General features: G+C 42.6%; 2 protein-coding genes across 3 annotated transcripts in view; both read left to right on the top strand.

The window, feature by feature from the left end:
• naa25 (N-alpha-acetyltransferase 25, NatB auxiliary subunit) overlaps positions 1 to 15,584 on the top strand; it is a 29,675-nt gene extending 14,091 nt beyond the window's left edge. For both annotated transcript variants that reach the window (XM_021310379.2, XM_012852162.3), the window contains 16 exons: positions 843 to 932; positions 1,025 to 1,197; positions 1,269 to 1,381; positions 1,475 to 1,682; positions 3,718 to 3,807; positions 3,891 to 4,071; positions 4,209 to 4,308; positions 4,388 to 4,539; positions 4,624 to 4,749; positions 4,832 to 5,075; positions 11,519 to 11,642; positions 11,720 to 11,785; positions 11,866 to 11,963; positions 12,056 to 12,166; positions 12,263 to 12,403; positions 13,789 to 15,584. In XM_021310379.2, coding sequence (XP_021166054.1) covers positions 843 to 932; positions 1,025 to 1,197; positions 1,269 to 1,381; positions 1,475 to 1,682; positions 3,718 to 3,807; positions 3,891 to 4,071; positions 4,209 to 4,308; positions 4,388 to 4,539; positions 4,624 to 4,749; positions 4,832 to 5,075; positions 11,519 to 11,642; positions 11,720 to 11,785; positions 11,866 to 11,963; positions 12,056 to 12,166; positions 12,263 to 12,403; positions 13,789 to 13,911 — 2,140 coding nt within the window. In that variant the 3' untranslated portion in view covers positions 13,912 to 15,584. The remainder of the gene's footprint in view (positions 1 to 842; positions 933 to 1,024; positions 1,198 to 1,268; positions 1,382 to 1,474; positions 1,683 to 3,717; positions 3,808 to 3,890; positions 4,072 to 4,208; positions 4,309 to 4,387; positions 4,540 to 4,623; positions 4,750 to 4,831; positions 5,076 to 11,518; positions 11,643 to 11,719; positions 11,786 to 11,865; positions 11,964 to 12,055; positions 12,167 to 12,262; positions 12,404 to 13,788) is intronic.
• Positions 15,585 to 20,828: 5,244 nt separating this feature from the next.
• LOC105917373 (BRCA1 associated protein) overlaps positions 20,829 to 24,422 on the top strand; it is a gene marked incomplete in the record, with an annotated part of 17,071 nt that continues 13,477 nt past the window's right edge. The window contains 3 exon segments of the mRNA XM_036140647.1: positions 20,829 to 21,207; positions 21,351 to 21,512; positions 23,257 to 23,446. Coding sequence (XP_035996540.1) covers positions 21,129 to 21,207; positions 21,351 to 21,512; positions 23,257 to 23,446 — 431 coding nt within the window.

Genomic DNA, 24,422 nt, shown 5'->3' with positions numbered 1-24,422 from the left:
TCTTCTCTGAAACTGTTGCACTAAAATAATTCCCTGAATTTGATTCACGCACAGCTTCACTTATTCGTCTCCTTCACTTTTTGTGCGTCTCATGTGTCTTTTTGGTACAGTTTGTTTTATGGAGTGTGGATTCAGGCAATGTATGAACAAATGTACGAAAAAAAACAGCGGCACGGTTTAAAAAAAATCCTGGAGGAAACCCTGGAAGGTGGATGTAATTCTCGATCCTAAAAGGGGACCGAATCAGAACCTCCTCTTACATTGTGATTCGTGGACAAAGCAGAGTAATTGGTATTTGTTGAAATTAAAATAGTTTTTTCTTTATTTTTCCTTTTAAATAAAGCTACGTAAACATGTGAGAAAGCTGATATGTTTCTGCTGAATACGTCAAACATGGCGTTGCAAGGGTAGAAATAAATGCTCATTAATAATGAGCAGTTCCAACACAAACTAGTGTGACTATTTGAAGCTGCACGGCGGGTCTGGCCCTCCGCCGCTCACTTTCTGAGCCGCCCAGTTGGTGCAACGCCAACCAAGCTCCTGGGATGTGGGCTTCTTTTGTGTAAACATGTTGCAGTGTAACTCTCAGAAATCAGCAGCTTGAGCTGGCCATGCTGCCATGTATGCGTCGGCTATAAAGGGGCAGAGGCTCGACTCTTGAGCCGTACTGCGAGCAGACGGCCGTCTTGAGATCCAGAATCCGACCCGCGCTTCAGTCAGCCAACCACAGTCCCAGTAGCAGCTGTCTTTATTGTTGGAGATTTTACACGTTTCTGTTCCCATGAATCCAGCATCCAGTCTGCCACAGACATCAGTAACGTGTGGTGCGTTTTCTGTTTCAGTCCTGATGATTGGCAGTTCTATCCCTCCTACTTTGATTCCCTGTTCCAGCTGATGGATCAGTCGTGGAGCCCGCCGGAGGAAGGCGATCAGTGAGTGCAAGTGTTTTATTGTAGCCTGTGCAGGAAAGAGGCGATCCTTTGAACAGCTCATTGGTCGGTGCTGAATGGTTCTGTGTCTCCAGCTGCTCCGAGGGCTCGGTCCATCACACCGTGGCAGAGGTGGTGAGGTTTGTGGAGGAGAGAATCAAGGTAGAAGACGGAAAGGACTCTCGTTCTCTCAGAGGGCCTTATTTAGCTCGGATGGAACTGATGCACAGACTCAGAGAGCGAGGCTACCCTGAAGAGAACCTGCCAGGTAAAAAGCTCTGGCTGTACACACAATCTGCTGCTGCATTATATCACAGTCTGCTGTTTGGACTTCAACAGGCGAGCCGTTAGCCCTGATGGTGGAGTTCTTCAGGAAGTTCGGGGACAAGCCGTGCTGCATCACAGACTTGAAAATTTACCTTCATCTGCTGAGCCCTGAGCAACACGTTCAGGTGGGAGAGCTTTCAAAGCCACACCGTAGACTCTGCCTGTGGAAGAGAGAAGAGTTGGGCTGTGAAACATCCACCTGTCTTTTACCTCCCCAGTTTATCAACCAGCTGAGTGAGGCGGTTCCGCTGGGGGAGCAGGGAGAGGAAGGCTTCGCTTTCCCAGACGACACCAAATCCCTGCAGAGGCATTTGTGCGTCTGTCAGCTGAGTCGAGCCCTCGGGCTGCATCACTCTCTGGACGTCAGCGGGAAGCTGCGGCTCATCGGCGAGCTGAAGGCTCACTATCGCCACGGGCTCAAGTTTGGTATGGGTGCTGTTTTTTTTTGTCTCCTTCTTTTATAGAGCTTTCAGCTTCATAGGCTGTTCTGAACATCAGAGTCAAGAGGTGTGAAAAACCAGCTGTAAGATGAGCCCATAGGTTCATCATCAGCAGGATGTAAGGTGTGACCCTAAGCCTTCTTACGTACAACATTGATGAATTTAACCTTAATTCTATATACCACGTGTGTAGGGATGGGTGTCGTTAAGGATTTATCCATACTACTACTCTTAACGATACTCGTTATCCATCCGGTATTTAATCAGTACCATTAGCCATACTTTTTTAATCACACAGGAGTAAAAAAAAAAAAAAATCACTGTCTGGTTTATTTTTTTAAACATCTGGAACAAAAGCATACAAAATAAAAATATTTTGTATAGAAATAGAGCAGTAAAAACGTTGTATAAATAACTATGTATAAAAAAGGTCAAAAGGCTAGGGCTGGACGATATAAATAAAAAATTAAAAAATTATCGATAAAATAGAAATCATATTGATTGATATTGATAATTATCAACAAATTCAAAACATATATTTTAAGTGCAGCCCTGGCCATTTTTGCTGTTGCTTAGCGACCTATTTTTAGATACAGAACACACAAACACTGAATTCAAACTAAACCCTTTATTCAACCAACTTTTTACCAGAACTGCAAGTTTTTAAAAAATGAAAAAGAAAGTGTGCTCTCTGAACTCTTTGAAGGGGGCGGAGCGTTCCAGGGTCTGTGTTTGTGATTGGTTGGGAGAATGTAATATTAACCTACATGATAGGCTAGAATGCAGGAAGAAAAACTGTTCTTCTATTGAACATTTAATGGACCCTTTTTTTTCTATCATCGATATGTCTATCGATCGATATATATTGTTATTGAATTATCGTTCAGCCCTACAAAAGGCTAAAACACGAGCTTGAACAAGGTTTTTCAGAGTTATTCTTGTTAATAGTTCCTCTACCTTTAGTAGAAGGTGTCATGACACTGCAAGCTAGTTGGGAAATGGAGTGCATTCTGGAAGGCGGTGGATGCTAACAAGCTAGCCAGAGATGCATAGTAAAAAGTCATTTTACTGAACCTGGAAAGATCAGAACTAGCCCTTTAAATGAGTCAGTCAAATCAATACGCTTGGAGAACTGCTTGGAGTTGATGTGCATAAAATGACGTTCTGTTTCATCAGCTTTCAGTCACCAAAGAGGTTCAGGATGGTACCGTGTTTCTGCAGGACAGCCTTACGCTGGGCTATCACAGAATACAGTGCCGATGCATTTCCGGCGCCACAGAGAGCCCAAATCATTAAAAATCAATGTGTCCACTCACATCAGCCACGTGCGATTGTGGGTCCAGTTGCAGAGGAAGTTTTATCGCATATCTACTGGATATCTAGCTCCCAAATTTTACGAGACGAGCGTCGGGCTCTAGACGGCATAAAATCGGCCCACCAACTTAGACTAACTTGGCTAGTGTAAACGACACAGAAACATGAGGAAACAGAGGCTTTTGGAGGATGAACTATGATATTTATGCGCACAGATAACAAGTTTTATCCTAGAAAATGAAAACCACAGCTGTTTTAAATCATTTATGAGGGTCCTCAACAGAAAGGACCACCTGAACATCTGGTTCCGTTGGCCGCTGTTTCCCTAGGAGCAATAGCATGTTTTCTATCCCACTTTTGTTGTTTTGTCCTTTTCTAACAAAGCGGGAATAGTTCTGGGTTCTAAAGTGAGTAAAACTTGGACATTACTGCAACTCTGCAGCTACAACATAAAGGAACGTTAAATAATGGAAAGTTAATGTGGATATATTATTCTGCTACTATAGGCATCGCTTGAAACACTCCTAGCTCAGGTTGTTTCTTCAGATAGCCGAGATCAGGATGTGACATCCCATAATAATTGTTAGAGGCAGCGTTGATCACTTTTCGTACATTTCAAGGGGTTGGATGATTATAAAATCAAAAGAGAAACGATGTCCTGTTGTCCTTGATTTGCTCTTATTGGGACTCTTGCTGTTTTTTTACAGGCAGCAGCGCCCTGAAGACGGAGCTGCAGTTCTCTGATACGTACTGTCTCATGGCAGCTCATGTCTACATAGACCTGTGGACAGATACAGGTCAGACTCTGTCACGATTGAGTTCATTCTCACTGTAAATTCAGGGAAATTCCTCATCCGTCTCCACGTGTGTGTGCGTGCAGGGGATGTGGACATGGTATGGCAGAGTTTAGGGCTCCTGGAGGAGGGTCTGTCTCACAGCCCCTCCAACGCCCAGTTCAAGCTGCTGCTGCTGCTCCTCTACTGTCGCCTGGGAGCCTTTGAGCCTGTGGTGGACCTGTATTCCAGCCTGGACGCCAAGCACATACAGCACGACACCATCGGGTCAGTTCAGTCACACTGGTTGATCCTGATCAGTGTGTGACACTTTTTCATCGTGTTCCAAAAAGTAAAGCGTTAACGAGGCTAAAAAGCCTTTCTGATTGTCAATAGATTTAGCTGAATTTTGGGTTTTTTTGCAGCTTTCTCTTAACGCGTTACGCTGAGTCGCTGGGTCAGTTCGCTGCAGCTTCCCAGTCCTGCAACTTCTCGCTCAGGTTTTTCCACTCCAACCAGAAAGATGTAAGTGCTTCCCACGCTGGATTTCAGAGTCTGCTGGCGCTCTAAACGCTCTGATCAATGTTTCTGCTGCTTGCTCCAGACCTCAGAGTACATCATCCAGGCGTACAAGTACGGCGCGTTTGAAAAAATCCCAGAGTTCATTGCTCTCAGGAACAGATTGAACCAGTCGCTGCACTTTGCCCAGGTCCGGACTGAAAGGATGCTGCTCGACTTGTTCCTTGAGGCCGATATGTAAGGGCAGGCCAGAGCTGCAGAGTAAAAGCTGTTTCTTTATAGGTGATTCCTATTTGATTGAGAGTTGTCTTTGTTTTTCAGCATCTTGAGTCTAGAGGAAAGTGTTAAGGCCATGTCTTTGTCTTCAGAGGAAGACGATATCCCCTGGGATAGTTTAAGAGACAACAGAGACCTTACTGTTTTCACAAACTGGGACCCTAAACAAAGGTATGGCATATTTTTGTTATCTTTGACAGAAACACAAAGTGACCCCAATGAACCCACATGTCTGCCATTTTTCCCCCTGCAGGCAGTTGACTGATGAACACCGGACTCGGTCTCTAGAGGAGGAGTCCGTGTGGCTGCGGATACGCTCTCTGACGTTGCGCTTGCTCGCCTCACTCACCGCATCAGGGCACACTCCTTCACAGCAAAACTCTGAGATATCCAACGAGAACGGAGTGGGAGACAAAAGCTCGCTCCTCCACAGCCTGCTCTCTCAGCTCAACCAGACGCTGCAGACAGCAGCGCGGATCGCAGAAAAACAAACACAGGTACGAGTCTCCCTGTTGAGCTGCAACTAGACTCTAGCTACGTTTACATGGACCAAAGTAATCAGAATAAAGGGCCAATTGGAATATGATGATTGGATTAAGCTCAATCTGAATTCAATTCAATATTATTTATACAATTCACAACACACATCATCTCAATGCACTTTATAAAGTCAAATTCAATCAAATCACACAGATTGGTCAAAAGGTTTTCTATCTAAGGAAACCCAGCAGGTTGCATCAAGTCCTGACAAGCAGCATTCACTCCTCCTGAAAGAGCGTAGAGCCACAGGGACAGTCGTCTGCATTGTTGATGACTTTGCAGCAATCCCTCATACTGAGCAAGCATGAAGCGACAGTGGAGAGGAATGAAAATGTTATCCAAATGAGAGGGGTGGTTTATGCCAATTGATAATCTGATCAATGTGCATGTAAACGCTTGTCAGGCTCAAGTTATTCCGAATGTGGCAAACTGACCTGAGTGTGCCTGACGTAAACGTGACGTATTTCTGCGTTGGTGAGTGGCGGGAATACACTGGGCAGCAAAACCGTCGGGGCTCCTGATACGATACACTTAAAGAATGCTCATTTCAATTTCAATCCAACTTGTTTATTTTTTTTTATATATATAAAATGTATTAATTTATACATTTATTAATATGCAATAAATTATTTGTTTAAGAACATAAAACAAAGTATTTTAGCATGAAAGCACGTATTAATTTGCATATTTAATAATATGAGCCGGCCATACCCCACCTGATTAGGCCGCACAGGGATGTCAGCGCTTTACAGTTGGTGCTCTTCAAAAGGATTAAAGCAGTTCTTATATTTGATCTGTTGCGCCCTCATCCATCCATTTTCTAGCATGTCTATCTCTTGTGGGGTGCTGAGCCCAGGGGTTAGGCCTGGACAGGTCAACAGTCTGTCACAGGGCAACACAGAGACAAACAGGACAAACAACCATTCATGCACACACTCACACCTAAGGACAATTTAGAGAGGCCAATTAACCTAACAGTCATGTTTTTGGACTGTGGGAGGAAGCCGGAGTACCCGGAGAGAACCCACACATGCACAGGGAGAACATGCAAACTCCATGCAGAAAGACCCAGGGACTCGAACCCCAGACCTTTTTGCTACAACAGTGCTACCCACTGCCTCACTGTGCAGCTCCTGTTGCGCCCTCTTCTGAAGAATAAAAAAATCCAGCCCCAATCCCAACAAAATGAGTCAACCATGAGCTTTTTTTCTCTTTTAATGTAGTCAAGCCATTGCTCTGAGGATTACCCAAAACCCGTTTTACATTTAGCAACAGTTAAATGCATTTTATAATTTGACCAGTCCCGAGGGGCTCGGAGTAGAGCCACTGCCCTGCGAACGTCTGGGTGTCTCAGTGTAAAAGGTTTTTAGCCTGACACGTCCCTGCTGTCAAAACAAAGGATAAACTAGAACTGTGCTCACTGCCTGCAGGCCCAGCACCTTCTCTTACTGGAAACACAGCACGTTAGTTTTAGCTAGCCATGAACCTCATCAGTAAAATACACAGGCCTGAAACAGAAGAGCTGGAAATGGGGCAAAAATAATATTAAAGCCATTAATATTAAAGAAAAACTGCAATTACAATAAGCTATAAAACTTAAGGCTTTTTTTCATTTAAATGGCAGACTTTAGTTGTAAAATTGTTGGCTTTTATCTGCTCAACAATAACTAACCACACAATCTTTTAATTTTCTGTAGAAAAAAAGCGGCAAACGTTTTAGATCAGAAACATAAAAAGGATCACGTAGGTTGGACCTGTTTTTTGACAGGGGTAAAGGGCATTTAATGTCCTACGTTGGTTGGTTATTTTTTATTCTTTGGCTGGATTTCCTTTTGTTTTGTACTGTCAGCAAGAAGAGAAGAATCTGAGTCACTTTTTTATTTTTCAAAAGTTCTTGCTTTATTCAGCCGAGTTTCCTAAACGAGTGCGCCCAAGTCTGTTTTGACTCAGTGGCTGGACATTTGTGATTCTGCTTACTATCAAAATAAATTAAAAAGATGCTTGATAAAAGGGGTGGTTAAAGACTTTGCATCAACAAATATTTCAACCTGATTTTATTTGAATTTTTAGCTTTTTATGTGGAGCTGCATAAAAGGGCTGAACTGGCAAATACATTTTTTTATATTCTTATTAGGGCTGGGCAAGTTAACGCGTTAATTTCGCGTTAACTCATTAGACTATTAACGGCGATATTTTCTTTAAAGCGCGTTAACGCATGTTGGTCACATGCTTTTATTTTGTGAAGGTCTGTTGCTGCGGTGTAGGGGTTTGAATCAGAACAGTAGGTGGCGATAATGCGCCAATAACCTCGCTGTCAGCCCAGCCTCAGATTCAAAGAGGAAGAAAGGTGCTGGCCGGAAAAAAACACAGCTGACATGCGGAAGGCGGTGTTTCCCGCAGGTACCGCGAGCGAGCTTAGGCGGGGCGAGGCGGTGAGTTGGCGGCCGGTGTAGGCATAGACATATATAAAGAGTAGACCCCGCATCGACCGCTCTCGCCTATAGGCGCTGACGAGATTTAGGGGCGCCACCTTGGGGCGGTCGACAACTCCGCTCAGTGTAATGTGGTAACCAGGTGCAGAAGCAATTTTAGTCAACTATACTCGCTGATTATTGAACTAATTTTCACGTTGTTGTTTTTTTTTTTTACTTTAAAGCTATAGCTATTATAACAAATTGTTCAGTGCATTTAAATATTCTTAGTGTGGTTAAAAGTAATTGAATATTCTGACAGAATTTATGTATGCTGCAAAACACAGCCACTCATACACTTTAATAATTATTTTTTATTACTATATACAAAAACACAGTTACAGTATATATATATATATATATATATATATATATATATATATATATATATATATATATATATATAGTTTTCTCTGAGTCCCTGTGTAGAGCTACTAGTTAGTGCTGATGCAAACTTCCTCACCTGACAGCGCAAGCTCCGCTCCAGCCCAAGCACCAGAATATCGACCCCAGCTGGGAGCAGCTCAGATCAGAACAGCTCGGAGGAGCTCAGCTCATTCTTTCTCTCTCTCTCTCTGCTACCTACTTCTCTCTTTCCCTCTCTTTTCCAACCAGTTATGATTTTTGTTAAATAAATCCCGTTTTAAGTTATCCCATGCGGGGCTTCCCTTTGATTTGTTATGGTCCAAGACCCAGGCCATAACAAAAAAAAAAAAAAAAAAAAAAAAAAAAAAAAAAATCTATCTATCTATCTATCTATCTATCTATCTATCTATCTATCTATCTATCTATCTATCTATCTATCTATCTATCTATCTATCTATCTATCTATCTATCTATCTATCTATCTATCTATCTATCTATCTATCTATCTATCTATCTATCTATCATCTGCTCTGTGAAGGCATCAGAGCTTTGTTAGACATTAGCGGAAAAAAACACACACACACACACACACATATATATATATATATATATATATATATTCATTGGTGAGTTTATTATTTATATTAATTTGTCACTATATTATTCATTATATATATATATATATATATATATATATATATATATATATATATTTATATATATATATATATATATATATATATATATATATATATATATATATATATATATATATATATATATATATATATATATATATATATTCATTGGTGAATATCTTATTCACCAATGTCTAAAGCTCTGATGCCTTCACGGAGTAGATGCAATTTTGGAGAGACTAAGTCACAAAAACTTGGACGTGTAGACCTGTATCTCTCTAATATTAGAAAAATCACATTCTAATATAAACAATATATTTTAATCTTACTTGTGAAAAGTTATCCCTCGAGCCCTGACGTCAATAGTCCGTCGATTTAAACAAAAATACGCCGCCCAGTGCTAAGATATTATTAGTGTGTTCAGCTTGAATCAGCAGGTTAGGGTAGCAGGTCGACCGCCCCAAGATGGCGGCCGTAATTCTTGCGCCGCGAAAGTCAATGCGGGGTCTACTCTTATATTATGTCTATGGGTGTAGGTACCAGATTGACTCGGGCTGCCAGATTGACTCGGGTCCTGCGTCTTCTGATGACGTCACTATACATTGTTGGTTTAACGTTTGCTCAATTGCGCAAAATATTGTAATTGGTCTGGACAACTTACTAAAGTAATTATAGCGGGGTGTAGGTTTTATTCGAGAGCGGGATTGCGGCTTGTAAACGGACAATTTTACGAAGAAAATCGCCATGGTCCCTGCGCCTCCCGATGACGTCACCAGATTCTCCGTGGGCCTTGCGCCTCCCGATGACGTCACCTTATGGCAACACCACTCAAACAAACTACATAGAGCCCGCGGTCTGCATTTGTAACGAATCAATTTTATTAAGTTAATTTAGCGGTTTCTTTTTTCTCAAAAGCTTGAACAAATATTCAAGCCATTTTACAAATAAATAAAAAAAAAATAAAAATATTTGACAATTGGCTCAATGTTTGGAAGAATATTGTTAACAAAAATGGAAGGGCTAGCCAGACTAATTTATCCAGCATATATCTTAAATGTACCAAATACCACAATAAAAAAATAATCAAATTCATCACAATTTCATCTGGAATAATAAAAAAACATGTGATCAGAAAGAACAACATCAGTACAAAAAGGAGCAATGAACTTTATTGATTTTACAGTGATGAATGCCGTGATAAAATTAAATTTGGCTGCTGACTTTTATTAAAAATGAAATGAGTTTATGGTTTAGTTTCCCTTCACAACTTAAAAAAAATTGGAGGAATTAAATTTCTCTAAGGTATATAACTTCTTTGATCCTGCAAAATTACCGATGAAATTGTCAGACTACCACACAAGTATTCCAAAATGATGTTAAAAGTTTTCATGCCTCGACTAATTTACAGGAAAATAACCGTAAATTAACAAAATAAAATTGATTTGTAACAAATGGAGACCACGGGCGCATAATCTAGTTTGTTTGAGTTGAGTTGCCATATGTAGACGTCATCGGGTAGCACCCGAGCCAATCTGGCAGCCCGAGTCAATCTGGTACCTACACCGGAACAAGTTTTGTGCGGAGCGGAGCGGGGGGGGGGGGGTCTGCATCGACGCCGTCGGTGAAGTCGCTTCTCGTTTCAAAGTATCCATGTGTTTTTGCCTGTTTTCCCCCTGCCATTCACTATATGCGCCCGAGAAAGCAACAACAAAAAACCGCGTGTCAACGTCAAATAAACGCAAGCATATCGAGTTAGCAAGCATTTCAGTTTAAAGTTCTTCCAGCATGGAATATGACAGAAACAAGTTAGTTGGAACCACTGCCAAGTTAAACTTTGGTATTGAACATAAAATGGTAATGCTGCTCCCTGCTGTTACCTCAGAAATTGCCTGTTTTTGGTAGATTTTTTCCCCATAAAGAGAATTCCCTGTCAGTGGCAATAAGCTTTAATTTATTATTATTGCTATTTTTTGTTTTACATGTTTAAGTTGAGCTTTACACTAAATATGTGTTACTGATAAGTGCTACAAATGTTACAACACTTTTGTTCATATGGCAGCAGAACATTAAAATGTGCTCTTTACACTACTTTTGAATTCATTCTTGGAGTTTGTAAATACAATGCGATTAATCGCGATTAATCGCGATTAATCAGTGCGATTAATCGCGATTAAATATTTTAATCGTTGCCCAGCCCTAATTCTTATATTGTTGTCCAGAGCCACACAAAAGCCTTCTGAGGCCTGGAAATGGGCTCCAGGGCACCGTGTGGACACCCCTGCTCTACAGGCGTCCGTTAAAATGTTAAAACGGTTTCAGGAAAGCATGGTTTGTTTGTCAGGAAAAAAAGCTTCTGGTTTCTTTGGGAGAACATGAATGCACAATTTTGATTAGCAAAGTAGCCTCTGAATAAATCCACCAGGGTTCATCTGTTTTCTGGAAAGGTGAGCTCAACGTTTTCCCTCAGTGGTTAAACCTGAACTCATGACAATGGCACAATCTCCTCATGCCGGCTGTCCAGCACAGTGGTGGAGGGGTGATGATTGTTTGTAGACAATTATTTTACCACATATTTCTCTGTTGTCCAAAATGTTAGAGACTCAGATGTGCAGCTGTCAGTCCAACAGCTGAATCTTGGCTCAATCCGGGTCATCAGCAGAAAAGTGATCCCAGAAATGACAGCAAATCTCCATTGAAACAAACGGCAGCTACTAAAAACTGAATGCTGTCCCATCTGCAGCAGTAGGTCCAACTCGTACTGCTGGTTCCAGCTGGAATAGCCGGCTCATTATTCAGAGTTGGGCCTTTGGAACGGTGGTTTTTCCTTCTTTGTTAAAATGAAAACGTTTGTCCTTTCTATAAGAGCAACTGATTTGCGGTCGGACTCCTTTCCGATTACAGCGATTGTTTTCTGTTGGGTTTCAGTACCCCCTCCTGGGCCCCCCCGCCACCCGGCTGGCCTCGGCGCTGTCCATAGGCAGCTGTCAGTGTCAGGCTGCAGCCCTGCAGCTCTCTGTCCACCTGCAGGAGCTGGAGTCGGCCGGACTCGGTAAGAGCAAGTGGTGTTAAGGTCAACGGCAGGTGGAGAGCTTTCTGCCTGACACTTCCTCTTCTTTACTGTCCTAGATGAGTCGTCGGAGCTTCAAACTCAGATCTGTAACGTTTTTAAGTCATTAGTAGTTCAGCTTCAAGGTGAGTGATCAGCTGGATTATGTTTTAGGCTCCAATCTCTGTTTTAAGTATGCGTCATAATTTTTATGTTCTGTCCACAGAAATGCTTAATAAATGCAAAGGGGACTTAATGGAAATGAAAGAGAGCAAATTAAAAACCCAACCCTCCTTATTAGAAAATCTGGTTTTCTTTGTTGAGGTAAGACTCTTCTCCTCCTTATGCAGTTATTTTCTTCTGTTTCTATTGCTCTGTGAATGTGACACAGACTCTTTCATTGTGATATTCTGCAGACAGTCAGCATAGTGATGTGGACCGCTAGCTACTGTGCCAAGATCCTGCGACCGCTCAAGACCAGTTTACAGAAGAAGAAGAAGAAGAAAAAGGACGCCAATGCGGCCCTGGTACGCCCTCGCCTTGTTGAACGCTTTGCTCCACTTGTGTGGGATCTATATTGTCTAACACGCTGGCGCTCTCTCACATCACCTCCTGTGCTGCAGCCGCTGGTGGTGTGTGGATTTCAGGAGCTGACTGGGAGCTTGCAGGATCTCCTAACCCAGGCAGTGGAGCACATAAGGGGGCAAGAGTCCGGCATTCTGGCCCTAAAGCTGTCCAGTTTATCCATGGAAGGAATCTCCCAGGTCAGTGCGAGAATTATTTTTACCATTATTCCCTTTGACTGGCTTTTAACTAGTTTTATGGTATGTCATTTATGCTGTTTCATCTATTTGTATTTTCATTTTGTCATTTTATGGTTGTTTTTATTGTGAAGCACTTAGTGTTTTTTTTATCCTGTGAAAGGTGCTAAATGAATAAAGTTTAATAACGTACCTTATCAGTGATAAATGGAACGAGTTTGATTCAGAACCTTCATCTAATTGTTGAGCTTTCTGCATGTTGTTCTTCAGCTCCTTCCACTGATGCGCCATCAGTCATGTTCATTAATCAGGGTTCCCACGGGTCCTTGAAATCCTTGAAAGTTTGTGAATCTGAAAAAAATAAATTCAAGGCCCTTGAAAGTTCTTGAAAACAGCCAAAAAAGCACCTTGTCCTTGAAAGTCCTTGAATTTTATTGTGGGGTTGAAAGTTCACACGGATGACGACTCGTGTCATTATTTTACTACCACACGATCTTTTAAAATTATGTTGATTCCGCAGACTTTTAATTTGCAAAAGTACGTTCGCTCTTCTTCGTTAGTTGGTAGGCTACGGTTTAGGCCTACATGCGTCCAATAGGTTACATTCACACAGTGTTGCCAACTCAGCGACTTTGTCGCTATATTTAGCAACTTTTCAGAGTCAAAGTCAAAAACTTAGCTTAATCAAAGATGAAAGTAAGTGAAACAAATTGATATAATTCTGAACATCTCAATGCTGCACTTTTTTCCATAAAATTCTAACGGTAACGGTAGGCTAATGTACATCTTATATGTAATGTAGTATGGCATAGCCATGTACTGTGGATATAAATGTAGGCTATGAATATGATCAATATCAATGTAGGCTATAAATTAAGTCCACTTTCTTGCATTGCTTCTAACCCAACAACTTCTATGCTGTTTAGTCTTTTATTGAATTTGCATTGTATTAAAATATGATAACCTATTCAGCGGTCACAGTAGGTAAATGCCGCCACGTGTGGTCCTTGAATTTGAGGAAATTGGTCCTGGAAAGTCCTTGAAAGGTCCTTGAATTTGATGTTCACCAAGGTGTAGGAACCCTGATTAATGTTCCTGAAATGAAACAAAAACTTTATATAGATTTGGATTCCAACCTATACCCATTCCTCCAAGAAGGTTGTTTCTGATTGAGAATGAGATGGACTTCTCTGAAAAGACCATAAAACAATGGAAAAGGAGAGAAAACCATGCTGGACCCTTTGTGTAATGCGTTGAATACAGTGAATTAGTGGTTATGACTTCTTTAAATTAGGAAAACTTGGCGCAGTGTGGGTACTTTTGCAAGCTTCTGTGTGTGTATGAGGAGAGACGAGCGCTGATGTGTGCGTCTCGGTTTCCTGTTTCAGGAGGAGGCGTCGTTTACGAAGGCTGCTATGGACAAGGTGCAGGGCAGTTACCTGCGCTCGCTACAGGAGGTGGGAGATCTACTGAAAAAGAGAGCTGAAACTATAAAGAACCTTAAAATCTGAGCATTTTACACCCAGGACTGAAGAGGACTGTATGCCCCCCCCATCACACCCACCGTCTGGTGTCCGCCCACCAGCTACCCTGCGAGTCACACACCAACCTCGTCCCACTGTCCGTTTCTGACCTCTTCACTACTCTGAGCTGTTGTGAGCTCTGTGTGGATCTCCTTTTTCCTCCTGCTACACGTCACCACAAGCCTCCGAACACTTGCAACTCTAATAGCACATAAGCCTGTAAGTAAACTCATGAACTGATGCAGCATCTGCAAATGAAAACGAGACAAAGGCTGCACTCTCCTAATGAATTATCTGCCATCAGAAAGTCGGACATGCCGTGTTAGAATCTAATAAATTATTGTACATAATATAAAGCAGAACTCCTTGACTTTAAGCAGAGTATAAGACACAGTCAACCACTATCCTGTTCGTCGGTAAGTTTCCCGTTTGCTGGTGACGTCGCGGACAATCGGCAGTGAGGCGCACAACTTCAGCTGTGAGGAGGAAGGATCTGTCGGCGCGCTGCACCCCCCACCCCCCCCCCCCCACCCACCCTCACCCCCGGCTGCTTCCGGAGCGCACGGAGACGAGGTTCCTGGTCAATTCAGGCTTTTTGGAGACGTGAACACATGGCAGCCAGCAGGGAGCCTCTCATTTCAGCATAGTTTTCTTTTGTTTTGGTTGGCCTCCTGTTTGTCGCGTGTTGCTTTAACCCACCCTGTAGTTACAGTATTACAAAGAGATGAGATTTTGCTGGTTTTTGTTTTTAATAAATGTATGTTCACCTTTTTTGTTTTCTTTTTAAAGAAGTGGTGCTTGTGAACAAGTCTGTCATGAAATCCAGACCCGGTTTAAGACTCGACTGATTCTCATTATTTAAACGGTCGTCTGAAAGCGATGATCTCAACATGAATGTTTACCACAAACACGCGCTGCAGGCTGGGGAGATGATTGCGTCTTTATGCAACCGACGGATACCATTGTATGTAGTGGCAAACATAGAAATGCCCATTTTTTTCTTTTCTTTTTTTTTTTCCTTTTTTTTTTCCTTTTCTATGCCAGACGCTTGTGTGCTCTGCAGGTCCTTCTGCTCTGGGACGGGTCTTGAACCAACGGAACATTGGACCTAAGTGTAAATAAAACCTGGGGAAACCTTTTTCAAAATACAGTGTGAAAGGACTTTAAGTGTGTTTTTTAAGCAGCTGCAGTAGAAAGTGATCATTTGTCTGATATTTGGGGCCCTTCCTGCTTTAGCGACCCATTTGTTTTACTTGAAAAGAAAAAAGTGAACCAAATTTAATCTTCTCATATAATTTTTTTTAAACTGCCTCCCTTGAGGAGCACTGACTGTTGACACCCCACCTAGGAATCTGGTGTAGAAGGTTAAGCCGATAATAAACAGCGCCCCCTATGTCGTCCTTTTGAGTCCTGCTTTCCAATTTCTTTTGTGTTCAATAATGAAATCTTTGTGTTTTTGCTTTTAAAGTCCAGCCCTTATTTTTGTGTGTGATTAGTTTTTTTTGGCTGTACGGAAGAGGTCCGCGATCTTACACGTTTCCACAATAAGGGTTGACAATCTGGAGTGTTGTCTCATCGCCCCCTTTTGTTAGAAAATGGAAAACACAAACACTGGAATGTCGATGCTTTTTTTTTAAATAAATAAAAAAGGTAACTGTGACCATCTATGTGTAATGTAATCTCTTCACTACATTACTGAAATAAATGGGACTAGTTGGAGCTCCTTGAACACTACCTATTCATCTCTGTTGAGGTCACATGTTCACATTTTGTCATGTTTACAGTCACAATCTCAACAGTTCATTCAATTTGGATGTGACAAAAAGCAACACATGACCTTCAAATGATAGGAAATTCTACATGTTCCAACATAATTTGCTAATTTAAGTAGAATCATCTTTGCTGCAAGAGAAGCTCCTAGTAATTCAGGGTTTGTCTACCAGCTAGACACTGAATCATTGTAAAACAGAATGAGTCAATCTGGATCAAGAGTGAACAACAATTGGGTTTTAACAGAATGAATTGATTGTATTTCTCGACTTTTACTGGGCCACTCTTAACACAAGCAGGCTTTGATCTAAAACCATTCTGATGTACCATTGGCTGTATGATCAGGGTTGTCATCCTGTAAGAAGGTGAACTTTCACCCTAGTAGAAGCTCCAGACATATTAGGCCCATGGACTGGTGCTGCCTATTGGAGCTGACGTGTCTGCTCAGCCGCCATCTTGGATGGGTGTCTCACGCGACACCAGTCAATTTATTTGTACTGAGGAAGCTGTGTGCCCAACTAAAATTAATCATACCTCCTTGAATTTTTCTTACAAATGGCAGATAAGTGGTTATGATACAGGCTGCTGTCACAGTTATAATACGCAATACGTTGTTTAAACAATGTATGTCATGAATTAATGCTCTTTATCAGAGACATATGGCATATTGTCTGCAATAGACTGGTGACCTGTCCAGGGTGTACCCCACCTCTCGCCCATAGACAGCTGGCGACAGGCACCAGCACACCTCATGACCCCACAAGGGATAAAGGTGTTAGAAAATGGATGGATGGATATGGCATATTGTATATATACGAGATTTCATTCTGAAATACTTTGTTTTGTGCTATTTAACAGATCAAGATGTGGTATGGCATATTATTAAATATGTAATATTAATATAAAGTGAATTTCTCCATTGTGAGTTGAATTATTATTATTAAATATGTAATATTAATAATTAAACTCACAATGGAGAAATCCACTTCTGCATCTTAACCCATCCCCTTAGGGAGCAGTGGGCTGCCACTGTGCGGCGCCTGGGGAGCAATCTAGGGTTAAGGGTCTTGCTCAGGGACCCAGAGTGCAGACTGTGGGGATCGAACCGGGTACTTGCAACCTTCTCAGAGCGCAAGCGCACTGTTCTAACCACTAGGCCACCACTAGGCTTTCAAGCACATGTAAATACATGCTTTCATGCTGAAATACTTTGTTTTATGCTCTTAAACAAAGAGGTGTGGTATTACTAATTAATAAATGTATAAATGTATAAAAATTAATAAATGTATAAATGGAACTGGGAGTACGCTCTGAACTAGGAGTTTCATTTATACTCACGGACCAAAACTCCCAGTTTTGGTCCGTGAGGCAGACACCCTGTCTACTTTTAAGACTAATCTTAAAACGTTCCTTTTTGACAAAGCTTACAGTTAGAGTGGTTCATGTTACCCTGAGCTACATCTATAGTTATGCTGCTATAGGCTTAGGCTACTGGAGGACATCAGGGTCTATTTTTCTATTTTTTTCACTCTGCTGAGTTCTACTGTTCTTCAATTTGCATTGTTTGTCGTCATTTCAGCTTTTAAATTTTTGTTCTCTCTCTTTTTTTTCATAGTAGGTACACCTGGTCTGACGTTCTGTTAACTGTGACATCATCCAGGGAAGACAGATCACCCGCTACTACCATCTAATGTAGAACAGATTACTGGATCAATGTGTGCTTCTGTGCTTTTTTGTTTCTCTTGTTGTGTCTCTGCTCTGTCTTCTGTAACCCCAGACGGTCGAGGCAGATGACCGTTCATACTGAGCCTGGTTCTGGTTCTGCTGGAGGTTTTCCTTCCCGTTAATGGGTGGTTTTTCTTCCCACTGTCGCTTCATGCTTGCTCAGTATGAGGGATTGCAGCAAAGCCATGGACAATGCAGACGACTCTCCCTGTGGCTCTACGGTTCCCCAGGAGTGAATGCTGCTTGTCAGGACTTTGAAGCAATCAACTGGTTTCCTTATATAGGACTTTTTTTTTTTTACCAATCTGTATAATCTGACCCAATCTGTATAACCTGATTGATGTTGATTTTGCAAAGTGCCTTGAGGGGACATGTTTAATGAATTAGCGCTATATAAATAAAATTAAATAAATGAATACATTTTGTATTTTGATAAAGAAAGAAATTGGATTGTTCATATAAATTTATTTCACTCTCTCACATGTACAATCCTGAGCCTCTAAACGGCAACAATAATTTCTTCATATTTTTGCATGCGGTGTATGCACACATTTTTTTTAAAGGCGTGAAAAAGTGTTCTTTAAAATTTCAAGGTCATTCCAGTGTCTTACACTACCCTGCTTGTAAATAGGGCTGGAGCTTAAGACCCTTGAAAAACAACTGTTTTGCACATCTTCCTGCATGTGCTGGTACTCTGTAACTCCAGGGTACTTAATCTGGCAATGTGATTCAGCCTTATTTTGTGAAATACAGCTATGACAAATCAATAAGCATAAAATTAGGGTCCATTTGTTAGGTGTCTGCATTGTTCTCACCAAGTAAAAACACATCTTCGGAGGCAATCTCTGCCCAAAATAGTGATCTGCACCGCATGATCTACTTTCAAGTTATAGCCGCTTAATGGAACAGTAAACCGAAGAAAATACAGGCAAAGTTTCGCCCTCTGCGTTTACTGATTGTTTCTATGCCTGCCAAGAGTAGGAGAGACCCATTCGATATGGCGGTGCCACAGGATGCACTCCAGCAGGTAATGAGGCTTCCATATATATATATATATATATATATATATATATATATATATATATATATATATATATATATATATATAGGGGTTGGACAATGAGGTCAGAGGGATTCTTCTTGCAGGATAGTGGCCAGGTCACGACGTGATGCTGGTGGAGGAAAATGTTTCCTGACTCGCTCCTCCAAAACACCCCAAAGTGGCTCAATAATATTTAGATCTAGTGACTGTGCAGGCCATGGGGGATGTTCAACTTCACTTTCATGTTCATCAAACCAATCTTTCACCAGTCTTGCTGTGTGTATTGGTGCATTGTCATCCTGATACAGGGCACCTCCTTCAGGATACAATGTTTGAACCATTGGATGCACATGGTCCTCCAGAATGGTTCGGTAGTCCTTGGCAGTGACGCACCCATCTAGCACAAGTATGGGGCCAAGGGAATGCCATGATATGGCAGCCCAAACCATCACTGATCCACCCCCATGCTTCACTCTGGGCATGCAACAGTCTGGGTGGTACGCTTCTTTGGGGCTTCTCCACACCGTAACTCTCCCGGATGTGGGGAAAACAGTAAAGGTGGACTCATCAGAGAACAATACATGTTTCACATTGTCCACAGCTCATAATTTTGCGCTCCTTGCAGCATTGAAACCGACGTTTGGCGTTGGCACGAGTGACCAAAGGTTTGGCTATAGCAGCCCGGCCGTGGATATTGACCCTGTGGAGCTCCCGACGGACAGTTTTGGTGGAAACAGGAGAGTTGAGGTGCACATTTAATTCTGCCGTGATTTGAGGAGCCGTGGTTTTATGTTTTTTGGATAAAATCCGGGTTAGCACCTGAACATCCCTTTCAGACAGCTTCCTCTTGCGTCCACAGTTAATCCTGTTGGATGTGGTTCGTCCTTCTCGGTGGTATGCTGACATTACCCTGGATATCATGGCTCTTCATACATCACAAAGACTTGCTGTCTTGGTCACAGATGCGCCAGCAAGACGTGCACCAACAATTTGTCCTCTTTTGAACTCTGGTATGTCACCCATAATGTTGTGTGCATTGCAATATTTAGAGCAAAACTGTGCTCTTACCCTGCTAATTGGACCTTCACACTCTGCTCTAACTTCACACTCTGCTCTAATTGTTTTGATAGGATCTCCCACCTGAGCGGTTGACCTTTACAGCTGCTCCATAGTAACCATGGACCTCCTGCCTGCTGCTGTGATATCCATCCTGTCAGTTTAGGTGGACAGCCATACTTCATCCGTTTTCCTTGGTCTAATTCATGTACGCTCAGTAATGTTCTCCAACTAACCTCTGAGGCCTTCATTGTGCAGCTGGACATATACCAACATATTACACACAGGTGGACTCCTAATTTGGAATTTTCTAAAGGCGAGTAGTTATACTAAATGTTTGACATGGGTATCAGATTAAATGTTTTTTTTCATATTTTTATAAGTAAAAACATTACAAAACCACATTTAGTTTTCTTTCTACTTTACAATTGTACTCACCAGTGATGGTCGTCATCTAAAATCCCCAAAAAATTTATCAAATTGTGTGGTTGTAAAATTACAAGAAATGAAAAAGCTCTTGGGACGTAAATACTTTTGCCTGTTGATAAATGTTATATTTTATTACATTTTAATACTTTTTTCACCTAAATCTTGTAATCTTATGTAGAGTTAAGTTTATTTAACTCTAAAAAAAAATTATAAACTTTTTTTCTTTGTCCATCCATCCATCAATCTTCTTCTGCTTAGCTGGGGTTGGATCGCAGGGGTAGCAGCCTAACTAGGGAGGCCCAGACTTCCCTCTCCACTTGGGCCAGCTCCCAAGGCGTTCTCAGGCCAGCAGAGAAACATAGTCCCTCCAGCGTATCCTGGGTCTCCCTCTGGGTCTCCTCCCGGGGGGACGTGCCCGGAACACCTCACCAGATAGGCGTCCAGGATGCCCGAGCCACCTCAACTGGCTCCTCTCGACGTGGAGGAGCAGCGGCTCTACTCTGAGTCCTCCCCGGATGACTGAGCTCCTCACCCTATCTCTAAGGGAGAGCCCAGAGACACTACGGAGAAAACTCATTTTGGCCGCTTGTATCCGGGAGTTTGCGTTTCGTTTTTTTTTTTTTTAATGTTCAGTTTGTTCAGTTCATCTTACTTTCAGTAAAACTACATATATTTCTATTTATTAAGTCAGTTCTGGGGTTCCTAAACGTTTTAAAACTTCTTTAGGTTTGACTAATTTTAGGTGACCCTTTAAAATAAATGGCTGTGAATCTGAGATAACATTTAAGAAAAAAATCCAAGAATCTTCATTTATTTATTTTATTTTTTTTGTGGCGTAATTTACACTTCCGTTTCATTCCTCACCCGCAGGGGGCGCCAAATCGTCACTCATCCGTGTGCGCTGCAGAGGAAGAACCGGCTCCATCATTAGATCACCTAGCTAAAGTTTAGATTGTTGAACGCCGTAACTCTAATGTAATGTTTACATTTAAACGTTGACAAGTTAAAAAACATGTAGCTGACGCGTTGCTCGGCCGAACTAGGAGAGCTGTTGTTTCTTTCCGCTAAAGCTGGTAGATTAATTTGGCGCAAACTGCACAGCTCGTTGTCCAGCTAGCCTCGCGTAGCTAGCTCAGCTGTTTGTTTTTGTTCCTGTAAAAGCGGGTTTCTCTCCCTTGAACACATGAGTGTTTCGCTGGTCGTCATCCGTCTGGAAATAGCCCACCAGTCTCCCTTCCCGCAAGGCTTTCGGTACTCGGCTGGTGAGTGAACCTTTCTAAACGGCCACATTTCTGAGCGGCGGGGCAGAGCTAAAGGCTAACCAGCAGTGCTGCTGAAGCCGGCTCTGTCCGCTGCTGGCCAGATGAAGCGCTTTGTTTGGCCTCATGCGAGCTGTGATCTGTAGTTGAAGGCATGGGCGAGGAGGAGCTGCGGGACAAAGCTCTTGGTTTAGCCAAACATGCGCTGAGTGGCAAGAGTGAGCTGGAGAGAGCGGCCGTCCTGCACCAGCACATGGGCAGCAGAGCCATGGGGGACATGGTGATAGAAACCTATGAGCCCGCCTCAGGTAAGCCTTCATACATGTGAAATGATGCTTGATTTCCCCTGCCTGGACTCAGAGCTATGCTCATGATTATCTATATAAAAATCCCTGTTGGTTTGAATGGATCTGTTCTTGCATTAAATGCCACACAGCAGGTGCAAAGTGAACGGAATAACACTGATCATAATAATAATTGAACTCACAATGGAGAAATTCACTTCTGCATCTTAACCCATCCCCTTGGGGAGCAATTGGGGGTTAAGGGTCTTGCTCAGGGAGCCAGATTGGCAGCTTGTGGGAGTTGAACTCAGAACCTCTGGGACCGAAGCTCTGTGCTCTAACCACTAGGCCACCACTCCCCGCTTCATCTCAACTCTTCACAATGGAACCTGTAAGGAGGGGGAATTAGAAGCAGGAAAACTGGGCAAGCGTAAGCATTGTAGTGATTTTTAGGACAACCAAGTCAGAGCATCTCCAAAGCTGCATGTTCCCAGTCTGCAGTGCTGAGATCCGCTGGGTGGTCCAAGGAAGGAACGGTGGTGAAACAGAGACCGGGTCAATAAGGCTTCTTGCTCGCGTTGGGTAGCGCTTTATCAAGTCCGACGACCCCAAAGCACTTTGCACTGCAGTCCTTCACCCATTCGTTCACACCCTGATGGTGATGTTTGATCCAAGAGACAGCTGCTGTAGGTGAGACTGCTGAGTAACTCTATGCTGAACAGGGAGGTGTCAGAATACGCAGTGCCCCACCGTTTAGGAGCCATGTGCGGATCCAGTCAGCGCTGCTCCTTGCCCGCTGCTCAGAGAGCCAACGGTGGGCCTGTGAGGATCTGAGCTGGACTACAGAGCAATAGAAGACGCTGTGGAACCTTTTACATCAGATGGATAGATGAGTGTGCTAATGGACAAAGGCGGGTTTGGGCAATCCGTCCATCCATCCATCCATCCATCCATCCATCCATCCATCCATCCATCCATCCGTCCATCCATCCATCCATCCACCCACAAACGTCTATCCCTTGTGGGGTCGGGAGGGGTGCTGGTGCCTATCTCCAGCTGTCAATGGGCAAGAGGCGGGGTACACCCTGGACAGGTCACCAGTCTATCGCAGGGCAGGTTTAGGCAATGTCTTCAGCAACACCATGGGTCCTATCGTCCATCACTATTTGAAGGAAACTGCATGCCCTGAGGGTTGGGGTCTGTTTTAGCAGAGGATTGTACTTTGCCACAAAGCAAACATGGACAAATGCACTACAGCTTAAGCTCTAACGAAGAATTTAAGCCACGCACCAATTGGGCTGAAATTGACTTAAAAATGAAAGATTCTAAAGTGAATGCCAGCAAAGCCTCAGATTAGTCTCATTTAGCAACATGGGCTCGTTAGATTGGGACGACTGCTGTAGTGTCCAGAAAACACTGAGCAGTTTCCTCAGCTGCTAGGCTAATGTTAGCATGCTTACTCTGTGTTTTGGGGTTGAAACTGAAACACGCCTGAAAGTACAGGTTCCTGGAGTTTTGGTTTTTGGGGATGTCAGGTTCTGGTTTTCCAGCAGAACGTCCAATAGAATCCGCTGCCATCTTTCCTCTTCTTAGTCTGATTGAGACAAACTAAAGACGCCTGAGTTTGATAATGTGTTTGGGATGCAAGGTTATAACAACGTAGGTTTTGCTCTGAGTGCTTATTTCATAGGCGCAGAACTGATCCCACTCAGTGCTTTGTAACAGGCTGTGATTGGTGCGTTGGATTAAATGTTCTCTCCTCGTGAAGCAGGAGGACAAGAAGCAAGCGGCGCTCTTCACGATGCACAGACTGAAAGCGGGCTTTCCCAGGAAGCCGGTGGCGCCACGCAGGCCGCACCAGACTCACCTTCCAAGCAGCTCCCGGAACAGATCTCCTTCTTCAGTGGGAACCCGTCGGTGGAGATCGTCCACGGTATCATGCACCTGTACAAGACCAAGTGAGTCGTGTGGATTCTGTTTGGATCTGGACATGAGAACTATTATTTTCATCTATCCAGACGCAGTCTGGAAAAGTTTGCCATTTAATTTCAGTATTTTGCAGGTATGATTAACTATGGACCAAAAGTACGCAGAGAGTAGTGCTTGTATGTCCGGACTTTGTTCTCTACCCCACTGACTAAATGTTGTCTTTCGTCCCTATGTTCCTTTGAACTTGTGAGCTTCTTTCTTCCTGTTGTCTTTCTTTCATTCTTTCCTCCCTTTTGACCTTCGTTGTTGTCCCTTCCTTACTTCCTTTCCTTCCTAGTTCTTTTCCTTCTGTCTTTTTTCCTTAGTTTGATTCCTCCTTTGTATTTTCTTTCTAATTCCCATGTCCTACCATGATTATTCCCTTTCTTTATTCCTTGTCATTATGCTGTTCTTGTCCTTTCTTCTTCTCTCATCTATTTCCGTGTCCTTTTGTCCTCACTTGTGTCCTTTTTGTCTTTCCTTATGTCCTTCCTTTTTGTCTGTATGTCCGATACATTTTGCATGTCATGTTTTAAAATGGCAGCGAGGAACTGTGAATTCTAAACTACGTTATAATCCTTAAAGAAGCAATAAGCGAAATTTCAACTAAACGTCTTTTCAGACAGACTATGGTTAAACGTCATGCATCATCTCTCTGTGTTGTTCTCCAGTCTCTTGTTGGTTCATAGCCGGGCCGGCGGGCCTCGTGTGCTTGTACGTGTACGTGAACAGCTGCCACTCAGGCTCTCCCACTCCCTGCCCATAAAATGCCACCACCAGGCTAAAATGGCGGAGGGCACGCCCATCAGATCTAAATGTTCTCTTGCTAACAGTATTATAAAGTTATGAGTTACTTACTTCTCCACCAGACATGTTCCTCTGAAAGGTGACGCTGTTTTGCTGTGTATTTATCCTTTATCCTCATACGAGCCAATGGATGAGAAGGGGAAATGGGTGTTAGAGAGA

The sequence above is a fragment of the Fundulus heteroclitus genome, chromosome 8 (assembly GCF_011125445.2).
Source record: "Fundulus heteroclitus isolate FHET01 chromosome 8, MU-UCD_Fhet_4.1, whole genome shotgun sequence".
Classification (NCBI taxonomy): domain Eukaryota; kingdom Metazoa; phylum Chordata; class Actinopteri; order Cyprinodontiformes; family Fundulidae; genus Fundulus; species Fundulus heteroclitus.
Note: the sequence above shows the minus strand (reverse complement) of the source record. Positions and strands in the feature narration are given on the sequence as shown.